Below are 24,260 nucleotides of genomic sequence, written 5' to 3'. Positions count from 1 at the left end.
TATTATTATTATTATTATTATTATTATTATTAGTAGTAGTAGTAGTAGTAGTAGTAGTAGTAGTAGTATTAGTATTAGTATTAGTATTAGTATTAGTATTAGTAGTATTAGTATTATTGTTATTATTATTATTATTATTGCACAACTGTAACAAATGTTATGACTTGCTAAAATGCAAGTGACCTTTCACCACTGCAAAACTCCTCCCAGTTGCCACTGCCTACTTTTGCATTTTGGACTTTAAGGGAAAAGTCAGGCTGCTTCATGTAGTAAGAGAAAAGAGGCCATTGTGGCATAATACAGCAGCAAGGCCCCAAACTTCGATTGAAATAATGAATGATTATCATCTTCTTGTGAATGTGGACAAATGGATAGCAGAGAACCAGAATAATTTCCGGCCACCAGTCTGCAACAAGCTGATGTGAGTAAGCTGAGATTCAGAGATTTCCGATCTGGCATCATCAAGAAATGGAATGCTCGTTTGTTTCATTGTTGTTTTTATATCTCATTCAGGCACTTTTCCCAGTTAAACATTATGTTTGTTGGAGGACCAAATACCAGGAAGGATTACCATATAGAAGAAGGGGAGGAGGTATGACAACTTGGCAAATAACTGTTTTACCATAGAAACAATCAGGTAGACTTTTTTTAAATCACTTTAGGATTGTTTATAATAAGTAATATAATAAGTCTCCAGCAGCCTTATTTGTGTTTATACTGATACTGTAGTGAAATCCCCTGTGTGGCCCTGCTCAGGTCATACCTATCCTCCATGAACTCACCTATACATCACTGTATATCCAGACAAGAGGCAAACTGTAGGTTGATGTTGCCTTATTATAAAATGATCAACAACTTTGTACACTGTATTTCCAACAGCTTTTCTACCAGTTGAAGGGGGACATGTGTCTGAAGGTGATTGAAAATGGCAAGCACAAGGATGTGCACATCAAGGAGGGAGAGGTGAGCTGAAAGTATAAATACGTGCCTTGCCTTCCAGATCCAATTTTTTGTTTTTAATTGGATTTTATCATATGAGATGCTGATATGTAGCATTCTATTGATCTATCTATTTAGTTCTATTGATAATGCTTCTCTTGAAATCGTCTCTTTTTTTCATTTTCAGATGTTTCTGCTGCCTGCTCGGATCCCCCATTCCCCTCAGAGACAGGCCAATACGGTGGGACTCGTGGTAGAGAGGAAACGGCTGCTCGCGGAGACTGACTGCCTCAGGTGATGCATTCATCTTACTTGGAAAAAAAAAATGAAAATGGCCGAATAATAGATTAAGATGAAATGTAGCTGACCGGTCATTTTGTATTGCATGATTTTCTTTTTGTTATTATGCAAAATGCATGTGTGTGTTTCTGGTTCAGTCATCATGTAGACACAAGCATGTGCTGGTGCCTTCAGGTACTATGTTGACAACACAACTGACATCCTGTTTGAGAAATGGTTCTACTGCAAAAATCTCGGAACCGAGCTGGTGCCGATAATCCAAGAGTAAGAAAAGCTCATTTCATGTTTACACACTGGTCAGACTCGATTTAAGATAAAGTGTCTTTTATTATCAGGTTCTTGGCATCAATGCAGTACAAGACGGGGAAACCTGATCCGAGTGAGCTGCTGTTTCTGACCTGCAATTGTTTAACCTTTTCAGAATTTTATGATCATTCATATTTTTTGGGGGCAGATGAAGTCTTCAGAGATCCTCCATTCCAGATGAACAACATGAACGTGATGTCGCCATTCTGCTTTAAGTCCTGGCTGGAAAAACAAAAAGCATTCCTTGCCAACGGCAGCCCCATTAACATGTTTGGTGCACAGTTTGAGACGGAGGTACAATGAGGGATGGGACATTTTCATTAAAATAATCAAACCTATTTATATTCATATATAACCTATTTATATTTTCAAAGAGGTGCTGGTAAGTATAAAAATGAAATAATACAGTTCTTTGTAACCCTGACAGGTAACTATGTTTGGACCTGGTTTGTCTGAGGCATCCTTGCCACAAAGTGATGTATGGGTTTGGCAACTGGTGTGTTCTATCAATATATTATGTACGAATGATTTTAGACATGGAACTTTTTGCAAGAATGTAAATCATTCATTTGAATAAGACTTATAACAGCGTGTTGGTCTTTTTGCCCATTTTTGTGACATTTTGCAAAATTAATAATAAAATAAAAAAAAAAATCATAGTATCTCCCCTTCTGCTTTTCATGTCAGGAGGGATCATCAGCAGTCACCATGAATGAGCAGGAGTTTGAGCTCTCTGCCGGAGACAGTCTACTCATTCCCGAGCACACACAGTCAGTAGCCTACACTCTAGTATTCGCAATGATTATCGATCGATCATTCAATCAATTTACATGGAGCATATCACTGGTAATGATTTTTTTTAATGCAGTTTATTTTCCTTTCTACTCATGTAGGTACCAGTGGAAGAGAGATGTGCAGACTGTTGCACTGGTTGTGGTTCAAAACCCTGAGCGTAAAAGACACTGATCACACCTGCCACCAAATGCCACACTCAGAAATTCCTCAGGCATAAAAATGCAATCATGTATGACTGCATAATTGCTCATCAAAAGTGACCTGACCTGTGTGACATTGATATCAAATCAACAGACCAACACTAGTTTAATTAAACGAATACCACACAAATACTAGTTTTATTAATTTATGTATTTATTGTACACACCATGTCAAATTCAGAGTGCAGGTTGAAAAAATGTGAACCCCTTTGGCCTGCTTTTTGGCAACGGCTGTGGTGAATGACTAAATTGCTGTTTGCATTGTTGAAAAAATTCCATTTGATGATGAGGAATTTACATACTTGTAACGTTCTCGCAATAAAGTCACATTGTCTTCTTGTACATTGGATAAAAATGCTGCAGCCATTTTTGATGAGATGTCATATCTCAAATCTGAATAGAAAAAAAATCTGATTCAGAACAATAAAAACAAAAAATAAATTGAAAAACCGATTATACATGGAAAAGGAGTTGAACATAACTGCATATAAATAAAAACAATGGTGGGATCATAAATTTGCTTTAATGTCCTTTGTTCCAAAATAATTGCTGATAGCAGCTGCTGGAAGCCCAAATGGTAGCAATAAACGTTCACTTGCACATTCTTATCCTCAGAGTATTTTTGATCACATGCTGCTCTGCTAAGAAGGCTGCAAACGCCCAAGGTAGTGCATACTCCAAAGTCACCACTCCTCCCAGATTGTATTTATAACCCGAGTAGTCCCAAGGACAAGCCCCCAGCAGCCGGAGCGCGCTCCCCCAGGTGAACTCCCACAGGTAGATGAAAAGCGTGTAGGTTATCAGACGCACGGAGAGTCCTTGAAGATGAGTCAGCAACCAGCTTCTCAGATTCTCCATCAGATAGATTGCAGTGGCATACATAGGCAGCGCCCAAAGGCTGCTGTATCCCATCATCTTCCTGTCCTGGATGGTGCACCAGTCCAGCACAGCAGTGAAAGTCACTTCACAGAGGCAGCCGTGCAACGCGTACACGTAGAGACGAGCCAACACAGAGAGGGAACACATGGAAACCCTGTCACAAAATTCTGCTGGGTCATTGTGTCCAACATGTCCTGCCACCAAGAAAAGCTTGTTATTGCACTGTGAAAAAAACATCCATTAGAATATTTTCGGCTCCAATACAGCAAGGCGAATAAAAACTCTTGAATCTTGAATCAGATCAATCCGTTGTGTTCCATTACAGATACAAATGTATGAAAATTAAAAAAAAATTGTAGTTTGCTTGCTGGCTTCTGTCCAACTTAAGTTCTATATGTGGTGTGTAAAAAAACATAAATATTGGAGTGTGGCTTGAATTTCCTTTTGAGGGACTATATTAAGAATTAAAATAGTTGCTACCACAGTTGAATACCAGAAATGTTGCTTTCAAACTGACCAATAATGGCGTGTCAGCTCAAGGGCTGACAATCTTCTGTGCCTTCTCTAATTAGGATTAAAGAGACACTAGGTGACCTTAGCCAAGCAAAGACTTAGAAAAAGCGCACTAGCATTTCAAACTCAAAGTTATTTTTTCTCATAATAAAACAGATGAGGCAGATTTCATTGCAATTTCATTGTATTTCCTTGACATTTAACTATAATACAATAACTCGAGCTCCATCTGTTATTTTTTGCCATTGCCAATAAAGGATACATTAAGTCACCAATTATAAACATGAGCAGTCATTAAGATTGAGTTAACGTCCGTAATTCTCACCTGAGTGGCCGCCACCTTGTGCTCTCCTCTCATGTACTACGCGCGCCTCCATCCTCGGACAGCACGTTTCCCTGTGGATTTTTAATCCCTTGTGTGTGTGTGTGTCTGTGTGTGTGTGTATCTTAGGCTAAACATTAAGCTGATCCGTGATAGACAGAGAAGTGGCCATCCCAGGCTGAGATCGACGACAGACGGAGAGACCCAGCAAGCAAACTTGGACCATCTGATAAAAATCATGTGGCATGAATACCAACATCGATCACCAAGTTGCTCATGTAAACAACAGCTTTCACAACTTCAGTAAATGTGCCCGTCCTTGTACTGATGTGTGCTCTAAAGCAAACATACGGTCATTTAGCTACTGTGCAGAAATTTCTGGAGTACATTAGTGCTTCAGTTTTAAGGTAATAATCAACCCCTAGAAGCTAGACATGTCATAAAGTTAACAATCCGGTTAAAAATGGCTTTGTTGATTGATCTCCTGCAAAACTCACAAAGGAGTAGTATAAAGCGAAATGTGATTTGCATAGTCAAATGAGATTAATGCTACAAAAAGGTGGCTGTCTCATATCGTTTATTGCATGCACGGCATATGGCGTTGCCATGTGAGCATATCAGTGCCAATTTAGGATGTTTATTTAGTGTAACCACCAAAAACCAGTTGGATGAATGGTAGACCTCCAGATCAGAGTCCAGGGAGTCAGTAAACATGCATGTGGAAGGGGAATATCCCATTTCATCACAGTCAATGACCATGAAGTTATGAAGCTGTCAAAGGTTGAATGCTAGATAGATACAATATTTTGTGCTCTTGCCGTAAAAGTACTAATGATCATGAATTGTGTTCTTTACCAATTTTGGCAGTTAACCAGCTAACGTGGCTGCTTCTTACCAAATTTACCAGTTGACGTGACCGACACCAGGCACTGTGGAAATTCTGAGGCGGTGCAGCTAATCAAACCTGCAGTGAAAAGTATTTGTGCAACATGAAAGCATTCCTGTAGCGCCACCTGGTGGCAACCTGCTGCCAACAATGTTGTCAATGCTGAAATAAGAAGTTTCATTTATTCAGGCCATACTGTAAAAAAGTGAAGGCGAATGACAACTTTCGACAGCAGGAGGCGCCAAAGAGCCTCCACGAAGCCACAATTGGAACTGCAAGCAGCGAGCTCCTTCACTGAGAAATATAGGGAGCTTTTCTGAAAGATGTCAAGTTTCCAGAGAGAAAATGACCCGGCAAAATCCCTGCTCAGAAGATTTGAGGTTTTATTTTATGTTTGATTGTATATGTTCCATGATAAAGTAGTTTGTGTCTGTATCCTCCCTTCAACTGTGTTTATGTTTAGTCCTTCCTTGAAACCGTCCGGTTGACCTCAGCCAGCCTGCAAATACTGCAGACTCAGGAACACGCAGAACAACCAAACAAAGTGGGAATATGGGTCGTTTCCAATGAGACTATTTATTTATTGGTTTTATATGCACTATTTGACACAGAACTGCAGTTTCTTCAGCTCTACCTGATCCACTTAAGGTATTAAAGGAAAAAGCTTAAGAGCAGATGCCTTCACTTCTGACTCCTTCAATCTACGTTGGAAGTACTAAATAGTTCATATTTATAAATTGATTAAATAGCCAATAACGAATTTGTTCCGCAAAGTAACTGTAAAACTGTATGAACACACCCACACGCATGGCAAGCGACCCCCCCCCCCCCCCCCCCCCTAACCCAAGCCACACGCGCACACGCTCCAAAGATTACATTTTTATTTCTCCTGGAAGTCTGCAGTCACTCCCATTGTGTCAGGGGAGTGCGGTCAACACCGGGATCGAGCTGCCATGGCATCCCGCATCTCCTTCACCCAGCAGCGGCTGGAAGCGGAGTTGGATCGGTACCGGGCCGAATGTCAGTGGGACCGAATTCCTCCGATCGTCGAACACATGCAGGCTGCACGTATGCACGAAGATGGTGAGCGCACAAAGTTTGCATGACGACAATTCAATTTGTTTCCTCGGTATAGTCAAGTGGAAGTACTGATATTTGTGTGACTACGTACTCAAGTTGAACTTTGTACTGTTGACAACGGTACAGTTCTAACTTGTTGCTGTCAGGTCTTATGATTTGATTCCGTGTGGGCTTGTTAGTTGTTGTTGTTTTAAATAATAATACTAAATACTAAACATTGCACATTTGACATTTACAGTACATTTAACATAAACCAAAATAGACCAAATTTAGAGAAAGCAAATTTACCAGGCTGACAAAAGATAAATAAAAGAAAGAAGTTTGGGTTGCAGCAAGCTTACTTTTATACATGCAAAGAAAATTTCACACATGCATCTTTTCTGTCTTGTTTTGATAGGCACTGACAGGGTGTAATTGGTGATATTAATTATATTAATAATATTGGTGTACTATATGAAGGTTGTAAAAAGTATCATTCATAGTGCTTTGTAATACCCCAAATTTCATTTGTGAATATCCAGGTCTTAATATAATTAATTGTATTTATCTCATAGATTTTTCTCCTCCATTTTTGTTACTCTTGACAAAGTTGAAATTTTAGTCAACAACAGTAATTATATTCTATCTTTGATTTAGTAATCATGACAAAGATCTAAAAATCTGTTCATGTAGGACAGCTGTGGTATAAAGTTGACTTCAGGACATAAACACTGCTCACTAACTTGGCATATGAACATACACAAAACATTGAAGAGGAGCACTTCATTTGAGTGTGCATATTCAAAAATGTGTAAACTGTATGCAGAATTCTGATTGAATGATCACATTTCAAAGTATCACGGAAGATCCAAACGAAGATTTTAGCAGTACATCCACTCCGGAACTGCGTCGACTCCTGAGCTTGACGTGAAACTTCTGGAAGCTGTTCACCGTGACTTTTTTATGTCCTGCCTTCAGATGATTATGGAACGCTGCTGTTGGCAGAAGCACTGCTGGAAGAGTCCCTGCAGGAAAATACAGACCTGTTGAGGAGCTCCATACCTTTGATGGACAAAATGCAACCCAGATTATGCCGGGCCAAAAGCTACCTCAACATCATCCTGAGCCGAGGCCGTCTCACTGTCAGTCTTTCATCCTCTTTGAATTATTCAACTCTGTCAATTCAAGCAACCTAAAGAAGGAAGCATTTACCACAGATCTCTTTTTTTTTTTTTTTTTCTGCCAGCCCCGGTATTTGAATGAGGCTTTACTGCTGATGGCCAAAGTGCACTATGTGCAAGGTTGCCATCGCGATGCCCGGGGAATGTGTGCAAGGGTGGGACTGGAGGAGCTGACACAAGATGATCAACCCATCTACCATCTCCGCCTGCTGGCTGAGGCCTTTGTCATTAAAGGTATGGGCTGCGTCAAAAATATCCTTTCAATAATGTGTTTTGGGTGAATATAAGACTCTCCTTATTTTTTATTTTTTCCCCCTCATTGATATATTTATTTTGTTTTATTTTCATTTGGTGAAAGCAATATGAAGAAAGACCTTCAAGCCTTTAATTTAGCCCTGAATCTTTTTTAATTTTAAAAAGGAAAAAAAAGAAAAGACCCAATACTTATGTTTTGTTTAAAATCAAGTCAATCTGTTCAAAAGTGCCCCTGGACATATTTTTCTGTACTGCACGTATGGATCGTCCAGACACAAGTTCAAATTTCAGATCCTTAAATGTTTTATAGTCATTTTCATATACAATCTGTGGAAAGGGTCAAGAATCAAATCCACATAATATGACACTGCTTAATCTTGTTATCATCATTATCATCATCATCATCATGTCATTACACCGAATCTTTCCTGATGAGCGGATGTGATTTCCTGCTTGCTGAAATATAATTATGTCACAGACACCAGCGGATTTGAATTCTAGCTTGGTTTCTTGCAGAATCTTCCAAATTATTTTAGGTCGGACTAATATAAATGATGTCAAAGGCTGCCTGAGAAAGTCAACTCATTCTTCGCTTTCTCTAGATTTTGCTGCCCTGCCCTGCATGCTGTTGTGGGAATTAAAAGTGCTCGGAATGTTTTGGCGATGATGTCTATTTTCAGCGCTCTGCTTATTTGATGAAGCCTGGCGTCTTGCCTGAAGATACTACCCATATCAGGCTTTTTACTCTGAGAGGGGGATGAAACCATTTATGGTTTACCCATGAAAAAATGATAATAAGTCAGTGTGAAGTCTATTATTGCAAAATATTGGAGATGGTTAAAGTCTTCTTTTTTTTCTGCTTGGCAGGTATATCTGAAGCACAGGGAGGCTTCTCATTTCTAAGTTGCTTTGGGCTACTATTTCTATAACCCTCTATGTTTGAAATCAGCAAACAATTTGGCAACTTTAACTGTGTGGTTGCTCTCCTTTTACAACTACATACATTTTCACTTTATATATTTGTGTGACCCTGCGAAATATGTTAAAATTAGCCAAGGTTAAATCAATTGAGTCTGGTAAAAAAAAAAATCGAAATAAGAGATGAAAACAGGTCACACGGATCCCAAACATATTCTAGTCTCCAAACTCGGAAGTCAACAGTTGCATGCTAAAGCTATAGAAGGAATGATAAACAAGCGACACAGGTTGTTTTGTTTATTGAATTCCTTACCATGGCATGTGTATGTGTATCTTCCAGGTCTGTCTCTGGACCACCAGGCCCTATCTTCATTGTCTCGTATCCGTCTGTTAGAGAGGGAGGAGGAGAGTCTTTCCTGTTACCTCAAGGCCTGTGATGCGGCTCTGTCGTACCTTCAGGAGCTTGATAAGGTGGCCCTGAGGAGATTTATGTCTCTTCTGATCCAGTTTTTGGTGCAAGCGGTCCAGTTTTAAATGAAACTACACAAATGTGTGTGTGAGAGTGTGTGGGCAACCTTTCATGCTCAAGCAATTCACTTGAAACAGACACTTGTCCGCTTAGGAAAAAAAGAATTACACCCAAAATGGAAGATATACATATTTTAAAGTCATTCTGGTTTTATAACTGTATTTTTTATAATTCTGTCAATAATAATTGACCAATTTATTTGAAAATATGTCTATCTTTTTTTTATTTTGTATTTGGATTTTTTTTTTTTAAGTTTTATTTTATTTTTTTATGTGGCACGTGAGCCATACTCACTTGTATCTCAAGGCCCCACCGTAGTAAATGCAACAATATTAATCATCTTAGATTGCTACATATTAAGTGGGATGTTATTTTGGCAAAGTCAACAAAATGGCATGATGGAAATATGCTCAAGCAGCTTCTTGGAAGCAAGATTGGGACATAAACGCTAAATTTGCTTGAACTTAACATTTATTTTCAGACAGTTACAACACCCCACCCTAAGACAGCCAAAGTCACTCTGTGTTCTCCAACCATGGACTTGGACCTGAGTTTTTTCCTCCAGGCAGCCCTACAAAGTGCGTACCTTTGTTTGCTGCAGAGAGGGTGAGTGTATGTGCACACACACACACACACACACACAGAAACACAGCTCAGTGTCTGTTGAGAAATTTGGGAAGTTAACATGGGAAAAATTCTTGGAGAGGATTTTTTTAAATTAAGATGCGGTCAAATGTTTCACCACTAAGTGTCAGTATTGCATTTTGGATTCTAAAAGGATTGCCCTTACTATCGGTAGAGTAGAACATCTTTTCCCTGGGTTGACCATTTTTGCATGATTACAGTATAATTCTTAAAGCATTAATATGGGCTATCCAATAATCTTAAAAGAGCATATTTTTGTGGATCTTTTCTCATCTGCTTCTCCTTGGTATGTTTTTGTTTGATTGATCTCCAGTTTCAAAATCATTGAAATACACTTTGTGTGTTTGTGTTAGTCATCTAGCACAAGGTGCTCACCAACTACGTCGTGTGATCAGGGTGGTCGAGTCACGGGGGTCTCAAAGTTTCAGGAAGGTCAGCTTCCTCACAATACAAAACCATGTTAAGCGTGGATTCAAATTAAAACGTTGCCACACAAAAATAACATATTTTAAGATCTGTATGAATAATTCACAAAGTACTCAAGAGCTTTAATCAAACAGTTCAAAATATTTCAAGTAAAAATTCTACTTTGGTACTTTTACAGACTGCAGCAAGGAAGCTGGCAGAGGTGCTGCTGAGCTCAGTGAGTGAAGACAGTTACTGGCCCCCCCTAGGCCCCCCACCCTCGGCCTGGCTCCGGAGAGAGGGAGCAGCCACATCCAAAGATGCACTCTACCCCACCATCAAACCACCGCAACGTTACTCCACTGACAGGTTCCAACCCTCTCGCTTTGCTTTTTCACGACCTCATTGTGCTGATTTGTTAATTACTGACGCCCAAGATTTTTTACAGTAGCCCACCATGATGGCATTTTTTTCAACAGACTCTTTTTTGACATAGTTTAGATGATACACCTGGTATGGTCATGGGCAAAAAAAAAAAAAATCCACAGCAGAGAAGAAGTGACCAAGTTTAGCAGGCGGAGCTGCGTATTGATTGTGGCTCCTGTGTTGTCACATACACTTATTGGGAATGGAAGTAGTAAGCCTTGTGTGGAGATAATACTGAGAACATGTCATGTATGAAACTCCTAGGGAGGTCCGTGTAGGATTACACACCAGGTGAGTCCGAAACCGGACACTTGGTAAACTCCAAAGGCTTGAAGTAAATGATATCTGTGCCTTTGCGCGGATGTCGGCAAGAAGACTAATCTTGTTCTATTGTCACTGCAGTTGCTTCTGCCCCCAGGACGTGGTTGAAGAGGCTGTCCTGCTGCTTCTCATTACAGAGTCCATGGTGAGACACACACAAGAACACGTATACACAATGCGTTGCCATTTGGAACACAAGGACACCTTTCTCAGTCATTATCTTCTCTTCTTCACTTCAAATCCTTGTTTCATTTTTTTTATCAAGGCCAGTGGTGACGCGGTCATCAGCCGCCTGCCAGATCAAGTCGAGGCTCGCCAGGCCACCCTGCAGGATTCGGTCTCTGTCTATGACCTGCTCACTGTCGGCATGGTTAGGAGGGGCCAGTACACCATGTTGTCTGAGGTCTGCGGGCACACACACACACACACACACTGCACATGTCCACTATAGTGCAGATGAGTGGCCTTATCGGTCTTTATGATGAAAGATGAAAGAGTTTCCATTTGCTAGCCTTTGTAAGCAGCACCACAGCACAAAATAATTTTTCCTACAGCAGCCAAGGTGAAAAAGGCCTTTATGTCAGCGGCGTAAAACGACAAAGCCATGAAGACTCTTTGCACTCTTGCTGAATGACAGCATTTGACTGATTGGCCTTTCATTCCAACGCACTCCTCCTCTCATTCGTACACACATCACTCACATTATTATGGACTAAAAGATGTAGAGTGGGTAGGGGGTGTTGACAGTCATTTCAAGACAAAAAAATAAAAAAGTGCCAAAGCGTTCTGTAGAGAAGAAATGAGAGGCAGAGTAAATGAATTAATAATGTTGATAATACTGTATTTCCACATTCAAAAGTTGATTTTCAAACTTCTGGCAGTGTCTGGAACGAGCAATGAAGTTTTCTTTCAACGAGTTCCATCTCTGGCGCCAGCTTGGCTTGTCCCTCATGGCGTCTGGGAAGGTGAGTTAATTTCATCTTTAAACGCCATGACCCGTCTAACAGTCACTATTCCGCCTCGGACAACAAGCAAAATCAGACTGAACGTTTATTCTGATTGCAGTCTCGGAGGGTTAAGCCAGTGGTCAAAAAAAAAAAAAGCAATGCATGTCTTCGGCGTCTGCATAATTGGCGACTACTAAATGAGCAGCACACAAATCACAGTTTGTTCCATTTATGTTGCAGGCAGTCGGCGCTGTGTCTGTGTTCAAAGAATGTGCCAGGATGAGGCCAGATGACCCGTTGCTTCCCCTGTTGGCTGCTAAAGTCTGCATCGGGCAGCTGCACTGGGTGAATACAACCAACAGAACCAACTCATCTAAATCCACATTCAAATTAAAAAGATAAACATTTGTGGCATAAAAAGAGAGCTAGCAAGGGTGAAGCAGAAGGTTACTGAGAGAAAAAGGGCCAGATTAGAAAAGAAGACTTTACAGGGTTGACTGTGGCGAGCACATCTGTCAGTGGCTGGAGCTCACGCTAGGCCGGCCAGAGACAGTAAGGCGCTTACGCTCTAATCACAATGGGCCACTGTGGCCGGCGCACAGTGGGGCATTACATAAATGGGCCGCCATTATCAGCCATCAGAAAAAATGCACAACTTTTTTTTCGTTTGCTGTTGCTTGTTGGAGAGCATCACAATCATTGCACTTCTAATCTGATGTACCCGTGCCAATCCTCTGTCGTCACGTCACCGCTGCATTTCTAAATTCCTGAAAAGCATTCCTGGGAAAATGAAGCTTCATATTAGCTTCATAAACCAATTGTATTCATTTGACCCCTCTACTCAACATTGGCCTGAAAGCACAGTGGCGAGAGTTTTCCGCATTTAAGGGCTGTATAAATAAATTAGCCTTGGATTTAAACCTCTTGATTTAAACCAACAGTGACATCTAGAGGACACAAAAATACAACTGATTTGCGAAACAAATTTGAAGCTTCATTAACAAATCACGAGTTATTTATGTGTTTCAGTTGTCAGAAGCGGAGGTTCTGTCCCAAAGCGTGGTGTCGATGGGAGAGGGAGCTGGGGAATCTCTTCCTCGGGCCTACCTGGCTTTGGGACTCTCCTACAGTCTGCAGGCTTCTGATGGTAAGAAGGCATTTTGAAATCTTCTCCGATTATGCTGGCTCGACTTTGTTTGGCACTTCATTTCAAGTAGCCAAGGCTACACCCCTGGTCGTCATGGTAACCCGAATCCATACACAAATTGGCACACCTCGCAGAAGGTCGGCTCAGCAGTTGCGTGAGACAAGAACGCCTTTTGAAAACCATCTCTTTTCAACTTTGTTTGAAAAGTATCCTACTATATTTTTTATACTCGGGCTATTTAGCACAAAGCAAAAAAGACCAAGAGAACTGTTAGAATTAAAGAAAAAAACATGTTTTTTGGCTCATTCTGTCCTTTTTTTTGTAGCTTCTTTGAAAGAAAATCGAAACGAATACAACAAAAAAGCACTCGGGGTTCTGAGAAAGTAAGTTGTTATTCCAATCCAGTCAGATGTTTGTAAAATCAGTTTTAGGCATGAAATGTTACAAAATAATCTTCTAACATCTTGAACAACCTATGTTAGATATCTGAATTTAACAAAAGTGCACAAGTCTAGCAATCGACATATGTTTTAGTCAAATCATTTTTGACACAATTTTATTCAATTTGTGTGTCTTCACAGAGCTCATTCATTAGACCCGCAGGATGCTCACATTGCCATGTGCTTGGCTCTGCAGTTGGCTCTTGTACGGCAGGTGAAACAAACACATTATCTCTCTTTCCAAATGATCCAAAATGTTCTAGAATAATACGATTGCATGTTAAAAAAGAATACACTGCATGTCCTTTAATGTTCGCCTGATTACTGCGTGATATTCCTCGTTCATTTACATGCATAGCGCCAAATGACCCAAATTGTGCAAAACTTTGATGTGACATTCACAACTTACTCTTTGCAACTGTGGAAAGGCGACCAAAGTGACTTCATAATGAATCTGCATCGGCAGGTATCTGCAGCCATGGAGACCTTGCAAGGGGCTTTATCTCTCCAAAAGGATGACTTGCACTCCCTACACTTGCTGAGCCTTCTCCTCAGTGCTCAGAAGCACCACCGCTATGCCCTGGACACCTTGGCGCTGGCCCTCAGCCAACACCCTGACAACTTCAAGTAAATCCACTCACACATGCAACAAAAAATGCGGATTGGGGTAATAAAGCACGAGGAGAGAAAATATACTTTTCCAACTGCGGAGTTTCTTAATCTTTGAGAGGGAGATTGGGGGGGGGGGGGGGGGGAGAGCGAGAGAGAGAGCCTTAAGAAGCCACACAGCACCAACACTTGTCATCTTGCAGGGATAGGGTGTCTCAGCTCCACTGCGTTGGAGGCCAGGCGCGCACACACACACATGCACACGCACACTCGCAATGCCTTATTTAGAAGCGCCAGAGTGAAGGCCTGCATTGCGGTACCTATTTCCCCTCATTCACCCCTTAGCCTTTTAACACTGTAGAGTTGACCCGAGCCTGCTCACATATTCCCAACATGGTAACTATTTTTGACACTTGCACGAGTTTATTTTTCTCTCATCAATTTGATTGATTATATCAAATGATATTAAATCAGCACACAAATAAAACAACTTGAAAGATCGTAACACGCAGAGAAAGCTAGATGATATTTGAAAGTACAAGAGTTCAGGTCAGTGGCTTCACACAAATGATATTATGAAAGATTATTGCATCATCACTGAAATGTGAACTTAGTGTTTTGGACTGCTGTAAATGCATTTCTCAATGCAGCCGTTAGGGGTCAGTGTTGACTATCATAGTCCCGATACCAACAGATGGTGTACATCACTACCTCAGGAAGAATGAGAAGAGAAGGAAAATGCGCTAAAATAAATGCAACAACACACACACACACAACTCCTCCTCAGAGACACTTGACTACTTTGACCCATCTAAGTGCTCTTTTCCGGACCCAGCCAATCACCTTGGCTCTTTGAGTCAAGAATCCCCATCACCGCGGTAACAAGGTCGTATGGGTTAGACAGAGCATGCAGCATCCATCAGATGTCATTCTGAAGCTTTTTTGGTACGGGCTTATATCAAGAAATTTCATTCTGAAAATAAAAGTGCGAGAGAAAACTTATATTTAATGTACAAATTATTTGGGTCAGATTGGTATGTCAGTGAGAGCTCCTCTCAAATCTATAACTCATGATGTGGTAGACAAGAACTAGGCACATGCGAGCTAAGAAGACATTCATCATCTTGTATTTTAATCAGTTGAAAGTTGCTATTGTGCTAGCCCTCGGTGGAGTGCTATTCTCTGTAACAAGCTCTTTGAATATCATTTGTGTTGAGTGAGTGTCGCACATCCAAGGCGGCAGAGCATTGTGAGCTATTGCACCACAGTTGTCTGTGCTGATGAGAGGAAATGCTTGTGTGTGGGCGTGAAAGGGGGTGATGTACCACTTGTGTCTAGGATCTTAGTCTTGCACATGGATGATGATGTGTGTCACTGTATTTTTTGTGTGTGTGCATGCATGTGTATGATCCCTGTTAGCTACTGCCTCTCTGCACCACAGCAAAGTGTCAGCTTGCTGTAGCATATCAAATTTCTTCTTCCTCCATTTCGTTCGCATCCTCTTCCACCAGCCTCTGAGTTTCTCGCTTCTTTGGCCTTGTTTCATTGATGTCTTTTACTCAGGGCATTCTTTTTAAATAATTAATTTTCTCCGTGTGTAATTGTAATCACTGCAAAGTTTGACTTTTTACTGTTGGGTTGGCTTGTGCGTTAAACTGAGACGTCAGTGTGTGTGTGTGTTATGCAGGTGGTCTGAGTGTTCATAAGAGCTCTAACTGTAACTATACGTGTCTGGAGTGGCATGCACATGGACTTATTAAAGTAATCTTTGTGTGTTTTGTACATATGTGTCCACCTGCTCACGGTGGAGGGAAAATAAAGTGATCTGTGGGGGTGCAGAATGAGTAATACTGTAGATGGAGCACTTTTTCAAGGGAACATTTCAAGCTAGCTATTTTTAAATGCAGTTGATGCTGGCACTCTTTGCTCAAAGCTGGCCACCACTAAGCACAGAGCGATTCTGCTCACTCATCCACTCATCTAGACTATGTGCATCCCCGGGAGGGTGAAAATGACAACACTTATAATTGGATGCGTAATCTTGAAATCCACCTTTTAATGGCATTGTGAATGAAAACTCTGGCCTGAGAGCTGAAGAATGTAAAAGTTGGCCTTGGATGATGAGATCAATTTGCATATACATATGAAAATAATTTAGACCGAGATCACCTCATTGGCGGTTTTGTTGACTCTAGTGCTTACTGTCTGTCTTCGCTCCTAATTGATACCCATGACAGACTGGTTTTGCCGAGGACCCCCCCAGGCACGCACACACATGCACACTTGGCATTATATCTGACACTCGCACATCACTTAACCAGTTGTCTTCAACTAAAAGGGCTGAGTTGAAACGCTATGACCTCTCATCAGCCTTTCAACATACCTCGTGCACGCACACACACACACACACACATAGAGGAGGTCTGACTAATGTAAAATAACCGAGGCGGGCGCTTGGATGCACTTATCAAGGTTTCCTGTATTCACTTAGTGATTCTGCTGTATAGTCCAAGGGGACAAATATGAATAATTAAAGAAAACACAATTAATTGGATTAAAGAAATGAATCTAGACAAATCCCCATAGACAGCATAATCATCTCGTGGTTAATATGTCTACCTCACGGTTCCCAGATTGATTTCGGCCTACCAGGATGAAGCTACTACGTAAATGCTTTTGAGTTGTACCTCTTTGTCTCTATATGCCCTGTGATTGGCTGACGACTGGATAATGTTCCCTATAATTGATAGTCTATTGAATACACAGTATGTGATATGATTCATGTGTTTTTGCTCTAGTTTGCTGTTCACAAAGGCTAAGCTTGAAGAAGTCCTTTATGGCCCATCTGCGGCTTTACAGACCTGCCAAGAAATGCTGCAAATCTGGCAAAGTCAATACGATGTCAGCCGCTCAACGTGAGTAAATCAATCCTCGGATATATCATTAGTATAAAACAAATAGGAGTGGCCCTCGCCTGGTTTTATTTCATCAGTGCTGTAAACAGAGGATGCCCGTTGGAATATACCGTGGCCATTGCGAAAGGCTCGTCGTATCATTTACAATTGCATGTATTTTCCAGTGAGACGGATGACAGTAGCAGTATACCGGTGATGGAGAGGATGGATGCCAGTTCTGGAGTCAGGAAAACATCCATCTACCTCACTCTGCCTGACTTCCAAGACACCTCCACAGGTCTGCCATTAATAATCATTTCGCCTTCTGCCGCTGTTTCGCACACATGTTGAAGCGCAGGCTCTGTACGGCAGCCACCCTCACTCAGCCATTTAAATCTCCCGCTGTGGATGATTCAAATCATCCACAGCGGGAGATCTAAAAGCGGGGAAGCCCAGCATCTGCAACACTACTACAATTACTATATCGATGTGACAGAAATGTGTGCTTTGGCTTGACTTTTAAACAATATATTGTTGTGAGTGATTATTACATAAATAATCAATTAAACATAGGGTTTAAGATTAGACTTGAATATGAAACGGTAATGATTGTGTTTTATTCATGTAGGTTCAATGAGTCCATCGTCAGTTGCTGCGTCTCGTCTTGAAGCAAAGCTCTCAGAAGTGTCAGATATAAGCTCCATGCATCGCCAAGGGCCCACGTACATCTGGACTACTCTAGAACGTATTTGGCTGCAAGCTGGTAAAACAGCTACACACGTCATTAAAAAGAGAATCATAATAATACTGACTGTTTTGATTGTTTGCCAATTGGGAATGTGAAGAGAAAGCAGTTTGGGACACGTGTTTCACAATTGGGTAGATCATATGGATCACTTGTTGGAGGAAATGGAGCAGTTAAAGCACTAATCCAGAGGATTTATTGAGGGTAAAAAGTCTTGACGGACAGTTGTTCCCAGTGTGAATGACTGCAGGTGACTTACCCTAACGACAAAGAACAAGTGAGGCCCATAAACAGGTATAACAGGTCACGGTAAACAAGTTAGATGCTAAAAAACTAATCAGTAAGTAGGACATAGAGAGAAAATGAACAACTGACTATTCTTCATAAACTGAGCAAGTGATGTATACCATCTAAGTTTTTAATGTTTGAGAAAGGTGGTTTAAAAATAAAAATGGGGGGGAAAAAAATCTAGTTTTAGTCTCATGGCCCAATACACCACGAGTAGGCAAAGTTTATTATTAACAAAGACAAAACAGTTACAGCGGAGGGGAAAATCCAAAAGGGCAATTTTACAACCAGTGCGTTTTCCAGTACCCTGGAGGGTTGAAGTGGGTGGAAGGAATTATGTCGGGTGGTGTCCCCTGTGACTAGTAGTTATTTGTTGTGACCAACCTTTTACTCCTCTTATTCATATGCTGAGAAACAAGACATCATTTCACTGAAGTCTCTCATTGTGAGTCGGCTATACCCTTTCCGACATTCCTGTTCTCATCTGTCACTTCCTCTCGCAATCTCAAATATACTACCGGTACATTCCTTTCAGTACATCTATAAAGTATTTCATTTTTTAATTGACTGTACTTGCACTAAAGTTACCGTCATGGGGTTTAGGAAAGATCTGTGATGGCCTTATTTAGGCAACAGTTCCATAACACTACATTTCTTTGGTGAGTGTACTTGAGTGGCTTATGTAATGTTATGTGTAATTTAACTCCACACTGTTTATATTTCAGCATGCTGCAATAAGGTTAGAACATCCACTAACGCAACTTTAATACGTCCGTCTGTCCGCGTGTGCAGGGGAACTGTTCATGGAGGACGGCCGACTGAAAGAGGCCCAGTTTTGCATAGCCGAAGCCAGCTCGCTCTTCCCCAACTCACACTCGGTCTTGCTGCAGAGGGGACACCTCGCTGAGCTCCGGGGTCAACTGGAGGAAGCTAAAAATCTCTACGACGAAGCCTTGGCCATCCACCCTACTGGGGAGTGCGTACTAGTGCACCTGGTGAGCAACAGCCGGGGAGACTTCAATGACTCAATGGAATGTAAAAAACTCTGCAATTCATGACAAAAAACAGTTTTCAAAGATAAGACTTCTTCCTGATCATTTAAGCAAGCCCCTTTCCCTCGCTCTCTCATCCAAACACACTTCCGCTCTATAAAGATCCTTTCCCGCCCACTCACCATCGGTCTCCATGATTAACCACTGCCCCTATAACCTTTGAACTCTCTATTTCCTGCCTAATGGACCGGCAAGGGATGTTTGGTGCAATCCAACGACTTGTGCCCACTCGACACATTCACCCACACACCTAAATGCCAGTCGTCTCCGTACTTATACCGTCGATGTGTCAGCTGATACAGCACTGGATATCTTGTGACCACATAAGGCTAGTGTGTTTGCTGTGATTGCACACTTTAGTGCGTGTGTACGCCAAAGCGCAGTTGTGTAGTCACGTCTCTTCCTTTTTTGGCCTGTGCTAAAGCCAATCCCTAGAGGTGAAATGTTGAAACAAAGCCAGCTGGCAGTGTCCCTTTCTGTAAGTCTCACAGCGCAGATGTGCTCTGTGTGTGTGTGTATGGGGATTTAGTCTCATGTTGTCGTGGGCACTCGTAAAACCAAAAGGAAACTACTACAATGCGTCCCTTCTTCATATTTCGGATTAGATCCGAGACATACGAATGGAGGGAGCAGTGCAATGTGCTAAATAGATGCTTCCTTGCTTTTTGGCTGCTAAGTGGGACAGCGTGTGGGACATTTCACTTGGAGATCTTCCCATATTTCTGGCTTGAATCAGCCTGCGAGAACGCAACCCTCAGTGGCAGGTTTTCTCGGTGGCTCAAGATCCCTGCATGTATTTTTATACTGTATGCACCGCTGACACTTTATGTGCCACTGGCCCATTTATTCTGCTGCTGCCTTGAGGGCAATTCTGATTATTCTTCCTTGATGTTCTTGAGTTATTATTCTACAAAAGTACATTCTGTTCTGTACTTTCCTTGAATATCCTCCAGATTTTTACACTTTGGGGTTATTCAGGGGAGAAAGAAAATGAGATATATTGTGACTGGAGCTTGCACAATGAGGCTAACATTATTTGAGGGTAGTGGGCCGTAGGGTTTTTTGTTTTTGTTTAACTTTTCATCTTAATTAAACAGAATCAGTCGTATGAGGTTTGGTTTCTGTCCAATAAAGTCTGAGAGCAATACACGTGATTGCAAGCAAAGAGCAAATATCATGTGAAACGGAGTAGGATAGCAACGTGGAGAAACAGACGGATAGCAATGCGGCAAGACAACAGAAGGAAATGAAACAGAAGCCCGGGTGTGTGAGGTTTATATAGGGCGGCTAACGAAATGGGAGCAGGTGTGGAAATGAGCCGGATGTGCGTCCAATCAGGGTAAATGCTGATGATGGAACGGGAGGGGCGGGGCGGGAGAGATGAGCTGTCCAAGGTACCGGTTATGCAGATGTCTTCCGATCTCTTCTAAAATAGAAAAAGTAGATCAAATATAAGATAAGTGGTGTTGAGAATGGATGTACATCAAATTATAATGTTATGCCAAAATTGGATTTTTATTTAATTTCCAATTATAGTGACTTTTGTTGGACTGAAGCATATTTTCAGTTTATTCTTAGTTATTAATTTTCAGTTGTCAGACATTAGTTTCAGCAAGTAGTTGACATGTGTGCATTTGGGCAGGTGCTAGTACAAGTAGTATAGCTGATCCTACCACAGGGCCAGCCCAGCCCTCCAAGTTGCGCTGGTATGTAATGAATCTGACCCACTCCCAACATCCTCCACATTTCATTCCCTCGTGCACATAGTCACACCTGCTCAGCCACACATGCTAGTTTGCTTCCTCCGATACCCAAGCATACACATGCATGCAAAATCTCAAGGACGAGGTGCTCATTGAATTCATTTTTTTTCCCCAACTATCAAATGCTCCCATCTCTCTCTCTCTTCTCCTCTCCCTGTGCTTGGGGGTGGTTGTCAGCTGATTGGATCATGCGAATACATTATTTATAACACTTCTTGCCATTTTACGGGATTGCCTAGCAACCCGGGAAATATATTCTGTTCAGTTCAGTAAGACCTCTAAACAGAGAAGAGGCAGTGGAAGAGATTCAGAGAGAAAAATGAATCAGTGGCACAAACACAAGCTGGGTTTGTTGCTATGCACGGCTCGTGAAGTTGGTTGGCATTCCGTCTGCCCTTCCCATTATCGAGGTTTAGCTAACTTTAGCCATTTGATGTTTGCCAACATTTGCATCCTCAACTTTCCGTTCTTATCCCTTTCCCAATCCACTATGGATTGCCTCGGACTGGTTTCTCCAGCCTATGTGTGAGGCTATGCAAAAGTGTGGGTGTAAGGAAGAAGGGAGGGAAGAAGCTTTGAAATCCGTAGATCAATTGTGGAGGCATGCAGACATGCACACAAGGTCCAAAGACAGTGACTTACGCCGCTGCTTGTGCAGCACATGAAAGGACGATCAATAACTTTGGTTTAGATACGTATCTGTCTGACTCAGTGATGGGTGAGGAAATATATATTTATTTCTGGTTTCACCTGATGAGATGGAGATAGATACATAGAACGGTCAATTCTGATATGGTAGGAATGGCAACGGATCTGAACCACAAAACTAAAAGGGATCTAGGTCAGACCAAGTCCCAAACCACAAGTCTTATGGGAGGGGGGGGGGGCAATTCCTCCCGGGCAGTTTGGCTTTCTTTTCCCTTTAATAAATACAGTCATCATTTCAAAATGCATTTTGTATGTACTTGGGGTATGGTGAGGTATTGAAATCTGATATATTTAGGTGCGGTAAATATGTGTTTTGACGAAACACAAACCTGCTCCACCAAGTTCGTTGCGGTCGGCTTGCCATTGAGGCAGATGGCTTGGAGCAGTTCAAACAAAACCAGTTTTAGTTTCTGTGATGCCAGGAACAAGCAGTCCCAATGTTCTTCATCTCATTTTTGTTTCGGCTTCCAAACTGTTCTCTCTCTGACAAGCTGCCCACTTTTGTTGGGCTGTCTTTGGAGCTGTAAAGATTTTCCATGACCTCTGCCTTGTTCATTACTCTCTGGAGAGTCTCCTCCTTCTCTGAAACCTATTTTCCCAATTTGCCAGAAGATACCTTTTAATGGTTTTATTTTCTGATGCTACGATGAGAACAATAGATTATCTGTCTGGAGTTCTGCTCAATTGATTTTCTCCCCAAGGTCATTTTGAGATTATTTACAAGGTGTAACTGTCACCAACTAAACTATTTTAAGTGGCATTTGATAAACTGCTGTCGAAAAAAAATATATATTTATATATACCTATATATATATATATTTGTAAGAAAAAAACAACTGAATGTAGACGCAGTAGGTGTGCACGCTCTCACTGAAAGTTTCATCAGAGCTCCTAGACACCTACGTGAATTTCATCCTAATTAATCTTATGTGCAGGGAGGCATAGTCCTTGTATGTGAAGCTAAGTGGGCATGTCTCCAGCAACAATTTACTCATTCCCAGCAAGCCTCGAGCTGTCTGGTTTCCAAGCCAACAGTGAAAAGTGCTCCACTTTTTTCATTATTATCATCAGCTTGAAGATAACCAATACAAGATGATGTGAAGCAGTTCTACTGAAATCTCGACTTACTATTATAAACATATTTTTACGAATGAGTACTACTTTGACAGTGTCACTCAAAACTGAGTGTTGTTGGTGTGAGGGAATTATTGACTCATTCAGTGTTATTGACGGTCATAGACGTCAAAGATATCAACTGGGTTGGAAGTGAATGTTCTTGTACTTGTGATGTTTAGAGTACATATTGATTCAACAAAATTGTGAGAAAGATCTCGTGTCATTTTACTATTATTTGCTCAGGGTCGGCTGCTGGTGAAGACTGGGCGCGCAAACCTCGGAGAGAAAGTTCTACGCGATGCAGTTCAGGTCCACAGCACGTCCCACAAAGCGTGGAGTGGACTGGGAGAGGCGTTGCAGTCACTGGGATCCAGTCAGGGCCCTGATTGCTTCCTCACAGCTCTGGAGCTGGAAGCTTCTTCTCCCATCCGACCTTTCACCATCATCCCCAGGGAGCTTTGAGGGGCCCCGGATTGTGCGCTTGGGTCTTCCGATTCGACACTGGTGCGAACAAAGTCATATGGGTGCGCGTCAGCTTTGTAAGATATAAACATTGTCACACCAGCTAAGCATTTTTTACATTTGTTGTGAGTGATCCCTATTGATTTAGCTTTACAATACGCTATATATTCATAGCGGTTGCTACTAACCTTTTCTCAAAAAGATTCCATTTGTAGCTTTCAATTTCAGATTCATTTTCTCAAAAGGCAATTTAGTCTTGTGAATTTGCCATTGAAGAACATACGCAGCATCCAAATATGTCATACTTAAAGTCCTCCCTATAGAACATGAAGCCTATAGACTTATTTTCATGCTTCAGCAGTTTTCTATAGTGTCATAATGGATGGAATGTCCGCATCCCCCCCCCCCTGTGTGGTAATGCATAAAATGAAGATGAGCTGAATACGGGAGGCAGAATGTGGGTTGCTGTTGTATCCTTATTGAACAGCGCGTAGCCATACATTTTGTATAGGTTGGCAGGCACAACAGAAGCTCAGCTTCATCTTATTATAGCCTCTGATGTGTCTTTCAGGATTATTTTGATTGATGCATCTTTCATAACATCATTCTCATATATGTTTCAGTACATCCGTTCCGTTATTAAGGTGTACGTAGTACATATTTGTACAGTATCATCATTTGTGTGAAAGAAAAGACAAATATTCCACTCACAATGCCTGTGGTGGATTCTTTTTTTTTTTCCGCATCATTCCCATAATAAATAATAACAGCTTTTAAAATCACTGGCGGATGCCACGTCTTCACCTGCCTTGTCAGTTGTGACTAATGGGCATCACTTCCCCTCTGAGTGTCTAACCGCATTAATGTGAACACTGGGACTTGCCTACTTGCTTATGTAACACTGCCAGCACAGTTTTCTGCCCCCCCCCCATCAGCACCATCACCACCACCTCTCTCGCTTCCTCTCTCGCACTCTCTTCAGGCTAGCCTGATGTGATGTGGCTCGGTTGCCTAGCAGCCACCCCCCTTGTTTGAGTTACTGGGGAAAGTGGAGAGATATCTGGTCTTCTTAACAAGACACTCACATGCGCACATACAGACAAGAAGCGTAGCATGTGATGACTGTGTGCTGATTTTGTCAGTGTGTGATTTGTTTGCCTGCTTTTAGTGTGCAAGTTGCATCATTGGCTTAGCCTGATGTCTTTTGGGC

At 41.5% G+C, this 24,260-nt stretch overlaps 3 protein-coding genes across 4 annotated transcripts; 2 read left to right on the top strand and 1 right to left on the bottom strand.

The window, feature by feature from the left end:
* Positions 1-244: 244 nt before the first annotated feature.
* haao (3-hydroxyanthranilate 3,4-dioxygenase) lies at positions 245-2,882 on the top strand. Of its 2 annotated transcripts, XM_061285732.1 has the most exons (10): positions 245-421; positions 514-592; positions 880-963; positions 1,127-1,233; positions 1,414-1,503; positions 1,575-1,618; positions 1,694-1,839; positions 1,973-2,041; positions 2,233-2,315; positions 2,439-2,882. In XM_061285732.1, the coding sequence occupies exons 1-10, from the start codon at positions 333-335 to the stop codon at positions 2,509-2,511; spliced, it is 864 nt and encodes a 287-aa protein (XP_061141716.1). In that variant the 5' UTR covers positions 245-332; the 3' UTR covers positions 2,512-2,882. The 2 variants fall into 2 exon arrangements, with proteins under 2 accessions (XP_061141716.1, XP_061141717.1); XM_061285733.1 differs by lacking the exon at positions 1,973-2,041.
* Positions 2,883-2,938: 56 nt separating this feature from the next.
* Positions 2,939-4,465, bottom strand: LOC133158496 (transmembrane protein 229b-like). Its single transcript, XM_061285742.1, has 2 exons — positions 4,258-4,465; positions 2,939-3,613 (listed from the first exon to the last, which is right to left on the bottom strand). Exons 1-2 carry the CDS (start codon positions 4,307-4,309, stop codon positions 3,132-3,134), a joined length of 534 nt encoding a protein of 177 aa, XP_061141726.1. The 5' UTR covers positions 4,310-4,465; the 3' UTR covers positions 2,939-3,131.
* A 778-nt stretch (positions 4,466-5,243) lies between these two features.
* On the top strand, positions 5,244-23,980 carry ttc7a (tetratricopeptide repeat domain 7A). Its single transcript, XM_061285632.1, has 21 exons — positions 5,244-5,257; positions 6,012-6,223; positions 7,178-7,341; positions 7,446-7,614; positions 8,894-9,024; positions 9,564-9,688; positions 10,081-10,159; positions 10,332-10,501; positions 10,961-11,024; positions 11,145-11,282; positions 11,761-11,844; positions 12,067-12,171; positions 12,856-12,973; positions 13,299-13,356; positions 13,555-13,627; positions 13,880-14,040; positions 16,821-16,937; positions 17,102-17,214; positions 17,545-17,679; positions 18,742-18,944; positions 22,832-23,980. The coding sequence occupies exons 1-21, from the start codon at positions 5,244-5,246 to the stop codon at positions 23,048-23,050; spliced, it is 2,652 nt and encodes an 883-aa protein (XP_061141616.1). The 3' UTR covers positions 23,051-23,980.
* The last annotated feature ends 280 nt before the right edge of the window (positions 23,981-24,260 follow it).

This window comes from Syngnathus typhle, linkage group LG8 (genome assembly GCF_033458585.1).
Source record: "Syngnathus typhle isolate RoL2023-S1 ecotype Sweden linkage group LG8, RoL_Styp_1.0, whole genome shotgun sequence".
Lineage (NCBI taxonomy): Eukaryota > Metazoa > Chordata > Actinopteri > Syngnathiformes > Syngnathidae > Syngnathus > Syngnathus typhle.
Note: the sequence above shows the minus strand (reverse complement) of the source record. Positions and strands in the feature narration are given on the sequence as shown.

Coding starts and splice junctions, on each gene's coding strand:
- haao (XM_061285732.1), top strand. CDS start 333: ATGAATGATTATCATCTTCTTGTGAATGTGGACAAATGGATAGCAGAG. Junction 964..1,126: donor TGCACATCAAGGAGGGAGAG/GTGAGCTGAAAG, acceptor TTTCATTTTCAG/ATGTTTCTGCTGCCTGCTCG. Junction 1,504..1,574: donor CTGGTGCCGATAATCCAAGA/GTAAGAAAAGCT, acceptor TTTTATTATCAG/GTTCTTGGCATCAATGCAGT.
- LOC133158496 (XM_061285742.1), bottom strand. CDS start 4,309: ATGGAGGCGCGCGTAGTACATGAGAGGAGAGCACAAGGTGGCGGCCAC. Junction 3,614..4,257: donor ACAAGGTGGCGGCCACTCAG/GTGAGAATTACG, acceptor TCTTGGTGGCAG/GACATGTTGGACACAATGAC.
- ttc7a (XM_061285632.1), top strand. Junction 9,025..9,563: donor ACCTTCAGGAGCTTGATAAG/GTGGCCCTGAGG, acceptor ATTTATTTTCAG/ACAGTTACAACACCCCACCC. Junction 12,172..12,855: donor GCATCGGGCAGCTGCACTGG/GTGAATACAACC, acceptor TATGTGTTTCAG/TTGTCAGAAGCGGAGGTTCT.